We start from the raw sequence: 11,099 nt of genomic DNA on the forward strand, positions 1-11,099 counted from the left end.
CCATTTCTGATAGTTCGATGACATATTTGAGCCTTTTCCGTAATAACTATATAGAAACATGAGTTATATAGGATCGTCGTCATGCCTACTTCAAAGGCATTAACACTTAGTCTGAGGGTAGTTTAGTCATTTCGTGTTACAATGGAATAACATAATTGGCCTAGAAAAAGTTTTACTATAGCTTTTGAAAAAATCAGTGTGTTGTGTTGACAAAACTACCCTCTACTTAGCTCATCATACATAACATGTGGGCCCTTTTTACTTTTCCTTTTAGATTTCTTGCCAGAGGTGTCATAATTACATCAAGTACTTTTTTCTTCAAATACCTTTCAACAGCTGTGGTCCACATTGTATAATTTTCCATTCTTTGAAAAAGATTGACCAAATGAAGAGCTGATTCTTTTGAAAAAAGATTAACTATTTTGGTGTTCAAATTGTTTTACCAAAAGTCTGAAAGTACAAAGTGCTACTAACAAAAAATCCCCACACAGATTTCGTCCTATTTGAATAACATTTGGTTTTACTATTATGTTTAAAATAGCTGGAAATATTATATAATTGAGTAGAAATCTGTTTTCCAGAGGTTATTCAAATTAAATTTAAGTAATAGTGTTTATGTAGGAGAACCTATAACTTTAGCTAATAAATTTAGAATTCACACAAAAAAGTAATACTTCTATAATACTATTAAATAAAGATTATTTTATATATCAATCCAAAATTCCAAAGAAATTAACCATTAATTTAAAGATTTCGCCTGCTCTTGGGTCCGTGCACAGCACGGGGGCTTATATTATTTTTTTTATTATTATTATTATATAGAAACGTGAGTTTCTATGTAGTAGTAAAACTGGTTCGTCGTCCATTCAAAAAAAAAAAAGTGGAACTCATCATCTCCTCTCATATTTATTAACAAAATAAAGCAATATCAAAAAAAATTATGGACACCATATTAAAAAAACAAATAATGTAAAAAAAAAAAGTGCACCCCATATTAAAAAAATCAAACAATATTCATGTAATTTTCAAAATATTCCATTAAGTCAATAATGACGGATTCATTGTCACATGTGTATTAAACCATTAATGGGAGCAAATGAAATTATTGTACAATAAAAAACATGGACCTCTATTATTGCTTCTAAAATAAGATAAAATTTAATTGCTATTTCATTTTTATTCTTACTCTAATAAATGTGAAAAGTGATTAATGTCGTAAAAGAATAAAATAATATCAAATGGAGATCAAATAATGAATAAGGTAAATTAGTCAAATTATAATTCAAATTGACGTTTCCTTAAAAAATCATGCAAAAGACAACATGACAAGTAAAATGAGCTAAACCGAGAATATTTATCAAAAATTAAAAATAATACTTCTTCGTTTAAATAGAAAATCAAATTTCTACTTTGTTTCGTTTTAAACATGTAAAATTTATTTAACAAGTTGAATTAGAATTATCCAAATAAAAATTTGATAAAAAATAATTAGTATTTTACACCTTTAAATTAATCGAGTTAAAATTGAAAGTATCAACTGATGCTTAAATATTACAATTATTTTATCTTAAAGAAGAGAAAATAGTTTCCTTTTAAACAAGTCTTCTCTTTTAAAAAGTATTAATAAATTTTTGCAGACTTTGTATTCGTAGCAAACACTAATATAATAAAGTTTTGGATACGGAGCACAAACTACAATATTATATTAATCGTATTTATCAAATTTCTACTTTGTTTCGTTTTAAACATGTAAAATTAATTTGACAGTTTGAATTAGAATTATCCAAATCAAAATTTGATAAAAAAATAATAAGTATTTTACACCTTTAAATAATCGAATTAAAATTGAAAGTATCAACTGATGCTTAAATATTGTTATTGTTTTATTTCAAAGAGAGAAAAATAATTTTCTTTTAAACAAGTCTTCTCTTTTAAAAAGTATTAATAAATTTTTGCAGACTTTGTATTCATAGCAAACACTAATATAATAAAATTTTAGATACGGAGCACAAACTACAATGTTATATTAATTGTGTTTTGAATAGAGTATGTATATATATGTATAAAAACAATGCAAACTAATAATGTCAAAAAAAAAAGTGTAACTCATATTAAAAAATCAAACAGTATTCGTGTAATTTTTAAAGTATCCCATTAAGTCAATAATGATGGATTCATTACCACATGCGTATCAACCCATTAGTGGGAGCAAGTGAGATTATTATACAGCAAAAAAACATGAACCTCATATTATTGCTTTTCCTCAAAATGTTAAGTAGTCAAACCATACAATTTTGTTTTTTGAAAAAGTTTTACTGTAGCTTTTGAACAAATCAGTGTGTTGTGTTGACAAAATTACCCTCTACTTAGCTCATCATACATCACATGTGGGCCCTTTTTACAAATAAATTTTTACGTTATTAGGTCAATTTTATCTATTTTGTTATACTAGTTAAATATGATCTGCCATATTCTTAAGATTTTAAATAACTTTTAAGAAGGATTACTTAATATTGTAGATATTTTTACGTAATCTGATAGCGTCAAAAATTATCTACACACTAGCTATCGGTATAAGAACCACATGTTATAAATATTAAATATTTATTAAATTGATATATTACTCCATTGTTTTATCAATCGCATAATAATCAATAAAAACAAGAGAAAAATTGACAATGGAATCGAATCTAAAGTATTTGAAGGTAATAATTTATACCATGTCCATAAATTAAACGGTAACAGCTCCCATGAATTTAGTATCTTCTCCCATAGCATGCAAAGTTTCAGGGGTCAAACAAGCTTCAATGTCAATACTGCCTTGTTCTGCCCCACAAAATATTGTCATTTTCCCATCATGTTTGTTGCCAGCACCACTTCTCACAGCAACTGGTCTCCCCCATCCAAAGTCATTGCCGTATACATTGAAACGCGGCGAGCTGCTAGCAATTAAGCTATTAGCCACAACCTCACTCTTTTTCACTATCTTTGGATTTTTCACCCAACTTTGGTAAAAATGCATAACCTCTTCATGGTTCTGTATGGCTACCACCTTATTCATTTGAAAAGCAGCCCAACCTGAATCGTAAAAATCGAATTCAAAATTCAATATTTATGGGTTCAAGATTCTGAGTTTTTAAAAAAATATGTGAGTTCAAAACATAATTTAACCCATCTCTTAATAAATTTTTAGTCCATTTGTCCAAACTTTCAAAATCTACTTATTTTGAAAAATATTTCTTGTGAGAAGTGCTTCCGGGAAAAAGTACTTTTGAAAAGTACACTGTCAATGTTGTTAACATTAGTGTTGTACTTTGTGTTAACCTTAACTTTAGACCACAAACTTTATTGTGGCGTCCCTACCTTCAATAAATTACGTATATCTTACCTGAATCATGCTCCAACAACTCCTTAGCGGTGGCGGTCACGTTCACAAAATGGACTGCATTTCCAAAATAGCCTTCAGGTAAAGGTGGCTGAAGCCTTGGCCTTGCACCTATAAGTAATTTGAAACTAAATTTTTCGTCAAAGTTAGTACCATCACTACGGCAACGGATAACAGATTGCCATAGATGAGCCAAAATGGCTTGTAATGAAGAGATACAAATCTTTTGGTCGGTTCCAAATTCAGAATTGGCTTTCGCTTTGAGCTGAGCTATTTTTTCCTTGCTAAAATGGAACACTCTTTCTTCTAACAAAGGCAAAACGAATTCATCATGGAGATGTTCCTTAGATAAAGGTACGTGAATTGGACAAGAAGTATATTCAGGAAACCAACGTTCGAGGACTGGAGGTTTATTCAGTATAAGATTAGAACATTTGGTACGCGATATCTCGGACCAAGAATTGAAGAAGTGCCAGAATGAAGTCCCATCGGCTACACAATGATTGATGGTGCAACCAATGAAGTATCCATCCACTAGCTCAGTGATTTGCACGGCCAACAAAGGTTTAGAAACACCTGTTGAAACACAATACTATAATTAAGCAACAAAGAATTAAAGTATACTTCTTCTGCTAGTTTAAATTTTTAGATAAGATAATTGACACTACTTAATATAGTAGTATCAAAAGTAGATAAGGATCTTGTCTTAGTCTCACAACCGTACCACTCACGAAAGCAAATATACTTCCACGGGTGAGCCATAACAAAAATATCAAGCTCATATATATGTTGAGAATTGAGACGTACGTAAAACATCCGCTGTTTATATTTATGTGTTTTACTCTTTTTTTTTGTCCTTTTTTGGATTGTTTTACCATGAATGACATTACTATATTTAGTGACTCTTTAACTCCAAAATATCAATATCATATGACATATTTAAGACTACAGATTCGTAAATTACCGTCATCTTTAATTTAAGACAAAAGATTTAAAAAAAATCCTTACTTTTCTTAAATGTTTTGCTCAGTCAAACTGAGACACGTAAAATGAAATGTAATAAGTAATAGTAGGTAATTAAAAGTGTGGTAAATTTTTCAAATGAGAGATGGTTCAGATAATAAAATAACACCTTCATAGTTACGAACTCCATTCAGTGGGAAAAAAGATTTGACAATCTTTGGCACGTAAGTTTGCTCCAAGATATCAGCCATAGTCAAGCCCGGTGCAGTGGCATGAATGAATTCAGCTCCTTCATTGCTGCAATCAACGAAGAAAGATAAGGTGTTATCACTGTTTTTATTAGAAGCAAGTCGGCCTGCGAGGAGAGGAAAATAATTTAGAGTATCAGAGAGTGAGGTTTTCAGGCCATTGATTATTTCTGATGATGTTGCCAACTCTCTATGTTGCTGTGGATTTGGTTTTCGAAAAATTAGTCCTTTTTGGATAGGATCTACTGTTAGGAGTTGGAGATCCCATGGAGTTAACTGAATTTTTTTGCTAGAGGAGTTTCTCTCTATGGGTTTCCCTGACCTAATTATACATGTAGATACAACTTGAAGTTTCGTCATATCTGGACATTTGTTGCAGAAGCTAAACGGGGAGAACTGACTTATATAGATGGCTCAGATCATGGCAAGTTCTCTCTTACAAAATGGCAAATACCTAATTAATTATAGATTAATGCTATTTTATGTTTAGTTTTAATTTATTCAGTTAAAAAGCACGTGGTATGATGGTTTTTCCCCTGAGAAAACGATCCGTCCAAGTTTTGGGAGCGTCAATTTATTAGTGGATCACATTTTGGGGCCACCTAATTTAAGCTCATTTAAAAGTTGGGCTCATATATAGCCCAAAGTAACCCGTGAAAATTTTCAAATTTGTTCTTTTACTATGCAAAAAGAATGATTTTACCCTCCATTGCCCTTATATTTTTTTGCACGGATTGCCCTTCGTTTGGGGTGGTCTTTAAATTTTGCCTCTAAAATTTGTGGTCTTTAAATTTTGCCATTCATATTTGTGGTCTTTAAATTTTGCCCTTTGCTTGGAAAGATGAGCGAATACATGAAGTTCTGGGTTCGAACCCCCGCTCAGGCATAAAATAAAAAAATAATTTCGCAAGGCAGGACTGGGGGATTGTATGCCGGATCCAGCATACAATCGTTAAGAAAAAGTTAAAGTTATGCCGGATCCGGCATAATTAAAAGTTTGCCGGAGGGGGCATACAAAATTTAAACTTTACCTTGTAAAGCAAACTTTTAGTTATGCCTTAAGGAAAACTTATGCCTTACGGGGCATACTTTTAGTTATGTTTTATGGGCACACTTTTATTTAAGGCATTACTAAAGGTTTACCTTGAAAAGTTTTAAAAAAATACATATATATGCTTCAAGGCAAAGTTTGCCCATAAGGCATAAGTATGCCCCCATCGGCATAAGTTTGGTAATTCCTGAACAAGTTTATGCCGATGGGGGCATACTTTATGGGCAAACTTCAAAATTTAAACTTTGCCTTATAAGGCAAACTTTTAGTTATGCCTTAAGGAAAACTTACGCCTTATGGGGCATACTTTTAGTTATGTTTTATGGGCACACTTTTAGTTAAGGCATTACTAAAGGTTTACCTTGAAAAGTTAAAAAAAAATACATATATATGCTTCAAGGCAAATTTTGCCCATAAGGCATAAGTATGCCCCCATCGACATACACTTGTGAAGGAATTAGCAAAGTTATGCCGATGGGGGCATACTTTTAATGTACAAACTTTTATGTCGGATCCGGCATAAACTTGTGAAGGAATTATCAAAGTTATGCCGGAACCAGCATACTTTTGCCAAGTCTGCCAATAAGGCATAAGTATGCCAGGTCTGGCATAACTTTGCTAATTCCTTCACAAGTGTATGCCGATGGGGGCATAGCAAAATTTAAACTCTGTCTTGCGATTTTTTTTTTTAATTTTGACTGTGTGGGGTTCGAACCTGAAACCCATTGGATTTAGCGAAGGGCAAAATTTAAAGATTTCAAATATGAGGGGCAAAATTTAAAGACCACCCCAAAAGAAGGGCAATTCTGCAAATTGCCCTTGCCCTTATTTGGTGGTGGTTGCCCTTCGCCCAAAATATCCCGAGGTTTTGGGTTCGAGCCCCTATTTAATGAAAAAAAAATTACAAGACTGAGTTTCGTAGCGAAATTAGGCCTATTCGGGTAAAAGTTAGGCCTAACTTTTGTAGAATTGCAGCAGAGTAAAAAAAAAAAATTCTGCCTTGCTAAAATTCTCAAGACAAACTTTTGCCTTAAGACAGAATTTGCCTTTATAAGGCATAACTAAATAAGAATTTTAAGGCAAACTCTTGCTTAAGGCAGAATTTTCGCGAAGTCTTGCCTTGCGATTTTTTTTTTGATTGAGCGGGGGTTCGAACCCAGAACCTCGGGTTATTTTCGTCCACTTTTTTAAGCGAAGGGCAAAAATTAAAGACCAACAATTTGAGGGGCAAAATTAAATACCAATGCCTTTGAAAGGCAGTCCGTGTAAAAAAAAATGTATAAAAATACCCGGTTTAAATAATTCAAATATACCCCTTTTCTATCACGTTCAATCCTAGACAACATTTACTTTTTGATGAGGTGAATGCCTCGTGGCATGGCACCTCAGCTTACCTACCCATTGTACCCCTGTGTTCCACTTGTTCTCGCACACTTTCATCCTCTCCATTACCATTGCTAGCTAGTTTGCCGCCATTAACATCACCACGATCACCACTATTTTATTTATCAAATAACTTGAAAGGTGAGAGATGACTTTCTGATTTATTTATTTTCCTGACAATTTTGCAACTAACATTGAAAGAATGACGAGAGATCATGGCTTTTGTAGTGATGCCTCCTAAAAAATTCTTTTTTAATTAATTAACACTATTATCCATGGCCTCCCTCTGATTTCCCTTTGAACTTCTAGTGTTGAAAGAGTCGAGATGATGCTCATCACTGGAACTTTACACTTCACACGGTCATCTTCTGCAAACAAATTCTCAATTGTGCAAAACTAAACATATGTTATAAGCTATGTTTTTGACTTTTTCACCCCTGCAGATATTTTTCCTTGGAGAAAAGTTTATATCTTGCCAGACATATCTACAAAATCCGTGATCTTATTTGCTGTCAGTTACGTACGTTGCAGAATTAATAGTGAAAGAACCAACAGTCATCTCACATTTCAAGTTAGATAAAAAGAGTGACGGTCATAATGATCAGAGTCTGATCCGGAATATAAACTCTATGAGTCCAGTTTTAAAATTATTAGCATTGAGTTCATTATATTCTTAAAGTTATTGGTTCATATTTACTATTTATTTATAATTTTAATAACTTTTACACATAAATTTATGTTTCGCATTGAAAATTAGGGGCTCAATTAAACCCTACCCCTAAAGCTAGATACGCCTCTGTTATAATATAAAGCTAGGCATAGATAAGGTGATGTGACACCTCTTTATGACCTCCATTGATATTTATTTTTTTTCTCAAATTTTTGACATTTTTTCCCATTTATGTCCTCCGTTAAAAAACTAAAAAAACCACTCCTTTAATTTTAACTCTCTTAATTATGTATTTATATCTACTTTTTATTATCCTATTCAATATATTTCATTATATCTGAATAATTATTTTTACCACACCAGTTACAAAAAACCTTTCACCTTTCCATTTAGTTTCCCCACTAAAATAAAATGATTCCTACCCTCTATATATATATATATATATATTATTATTATTATTATATAAAGCTAGGCATACGGAAGGTGATGTGACACCCTCTTTATGGCCTAGAAATCTATTTATCTTTTTTTTGCTTTTCTTTTTGACATTTTCCACTTCATTTATCTATTTATTTTATTTTTAATAGCCCAAAAAAACTTTAAATTGAATTAATCAACTTTCCACCTCCCACTATAATTGTAATTTAGCTAATGAAACTGTTACAACGACCGAATATTGACATTCTACTGATCGTTTAAGTTGCAACAATTGCATTCAAATAATGGGTCATTAAAGCTGCATAAATGCAATACCAAGAGCCTTTTAATTTTCTTCATACAGTTTCCCATATATTAGAGAGCCCAAAGATCTAATGTTGGTTCATATACAGTTATGTCTGATGCAACATAATTGTCTTTTGCATTCTTTAACCATGGATTCTATTTGTTGGCTCCGCATATATCAAGCATGAAAAGCATATGCTTGAAGTAAAGAATGGTGGATAGATGCTCTATAAATAAGAAAAGGACACTGAAGAAGGAAATAGGTACGGGGCTCTGATCTACCACACAATTGGCAGGACCACCTTCCCCAACTCCACCATCCTACCCCCGACATACTCCCCCGCCTACGCCACTACCTTACCCACCCCACCCCCACACCCTACCTACCCCCACTACTACTATCAGAAGAAGATGCACTCCGAATTCAAAAATCTCATAATGATTTGCTTTGAATATATGTAGAAGCTCTTAAAATAACGTTTTCTAACTTGTCAATCAAACACAAGAAAATGAATAAAAAAATCACTTATTTTTCAAGAAAATATTTTCTTGAAAAACATTTTTTGTGGAAATAGTTTTCGTCATACCAAACACACCCAAGGTTCAAAAAGAACTCACAGGTGTCAAGTTTTGCTTAAAAAATTATGTAATTAATTAGCTTTGTTTGTTATTTTAGTCTGAGGACTGGATGACTTCTTTGTGGTCCTGGTGCTCTTTTCTTGTTTAGTATTTAGTCATCAATTTGTAATTTCACAATTATTATCAAATATTTCTTTAAGAAAAATCTTTTTTTTTTCACGCCTCAATGACATTTCTTCTTCGATTATATATTTTTTTTTCTAACAATTTTAAAGATGTATGATATGTTATTGCTATTGAATTAGACCTGAATTGATAATGGTATTCTCTTTCTAGTGTTCATATGGCTACTACCAATGATCCAACAGAGGAGGAGATTAGCAACACGAAGCTATTGCTTAAATCTTAGAAATTGTCTACCCGCCTAAATCAGCGGAAACAGATCTGAATGTGTGAAGGGGTGTGATCAACGTAACCATCGCACTTGTTAAATGGCTTTGTCGTCTCCAGCAAGAATTGCGTAGTGAATTTGTTTTCATCCAATGATACAAGATCATCTAATTCACTGTCAATATGCGATGTCTCTTGGAAAACATATGAAGATAAGAAAGTGACAATAAAATTGGGTTCTATTTTTTTTTTTTTTTTTACTTTACTCATTATTTATTTATGAGTTAATACCTTTTGTGAAATTTATTTTTACAAATATTAAGGTAAATGATCCATTTGTGATAATCTTGAAATGCATAGTAAGTTTAGGAATAACACATAATATGCTTATTATAATTTATTATTCCATGTCAAATAATTGTCATAAATTTGTATAAATGTATTGCATAAAGATCATATAGAGTTTACTTTCAAGTTATGAAATATAGATATATAGAGAGAGAAACAGAGACGCACACTTAAAAGTAGTTGTAACAATTTAAGATCATAAATAAAATGTTATTATTTTGATGTCCTCTGGTAAAGAGACAATATATTAATGTTTTAATTGTGCATTATACTTTATAATAATAAAATTTTGAGTTTTTACTATGATACTTGGAATATTTAAAATATGAGGATATTTGACTTATGATTAAAATCAATAGTGGACTTAGTGTCTTATTTCTGATGATGTTGCTAACTCTCTATGTTGCTGTGGATTTGGTTTTCGAAAAATTAGTCCTTTTTGGATAGGATCTACTGTTAGGAGTTGGAGATCCCATGGAGTTAACTGAATTTTTTTGCTAGAGGAGTTTCTCTCTATGGGTTTCCCTGACCTAATTATACATGTAGATACAACTTGAAGTTTCGTCATATCTGGACATTTGTTGCAGAAGCTAAACGGGGAGAACTGACTTATATAGATGGCTCAGATCATGGCAAGTTCTCTCTTACAAAATGACAAATACCTAATTAATTATAGATTAATGCTACTTTATGTTTAGTTTTAATTTGTTGAGTTAAAAAGCACGTGGTATGATGGTTTTTCCCCTGAGAAAACGATCCGTCCAAGTTTTGGGAGCGTCAATTTATTAGTGCATCACATTTTGGGCCACCTAATTTAAGCTCATTTAAAAGTTGGGCTAGCCCAAATAACCCGTGAAAATTTTCAAATTTGTCCTTCTACTATACGAAAAGAATGATTTTACCCTCCATTGCCCTTATTCGGTAGTGGTCTTTAATTTTTGCCCCTCAAATTGCTGGTCTTTAATTTTTGCCCTTCGCTTAAAATATCTCGAGGTTTTGGGTTCGAACCCCTGTTTAGTGGAAAAAAAATCACAAGATTGAGTTTCGTAGCGAAATTAGGCCTATTTGGGCAAAAATTAGGCCTAACTTTTGTAGAATTCCAACAGAGTAAAAAAAAAAAAAAAATCTGCCTTGCGAAAATTCTCAAGGCAAACTTTTGCCTTAAGACAGAATTTGCCTTTATAAGGCATAACTAAATAAGAATTTTAAGGCAAACTCTGGCTTAAGGCAGAATTTTCGCGAAGTCTTGCCTTGCGATTTTTTTTTTGATTGAGCGGGAGTTCGAACCCAGAACCTCGGGGTATTTTCGGCCACTTTTTTAAGCGAAGGGTAAAAATTAAAGACCAACAATTTGAGGGG

At 32.3% G+C, this 11,099-nt stretch overlaps 1 protein-coding gene across 1 annotated transcript; it reads right to left on the reverse strand.

Annotated features, from left to right (window-relative positions):
* Nucleotides 1-2,585: 2,585 nt before the first annotated feature.
* On the reverse strand, nucleotides 2,586-5,021 carry LOC132622131 (uncharacterized acetyltransferase At3g50280-like). Its single transcript, XM_060336671.1, has 3 exons — nucleotides 4,518-5,021; nucleotides 3,389-3,961; nucleotides 2,586-3,078 (listed from the first exon to the last, which is right to left on the reverse strand). The coding sequence occupies exons 1-3, from the start codon at nucleotides 4,954-4,956 to the stop codon at nucleotides 2,732-2,734; spliced, it is 1,359 nt and encodes a 452-aa protein (XP_060192654.1). The 5' UTR covers nucleotides 4,957-5,021; the 3' UTR covers nucleotides 2,586-2,731.
* Nucleotides 5,022-11,099: the final 6,078 nt, after the last annotated feature.

Source organism: Lycium barbarum, chromosome 12 (assembly GCF_019175385.1).
Source record: "Lycium barbarum isolate Lr01 chromosome 12, ASM1917538v2, whole genome shotgun sequence".
Classification (NCBI taxonomy): domain Eukaryota; kingdom Viridiplantae; phylum Streptophyta; class Magnoliopsida; order Solanales; family Solanaceae; genus Lycium; species Lycium barbarum.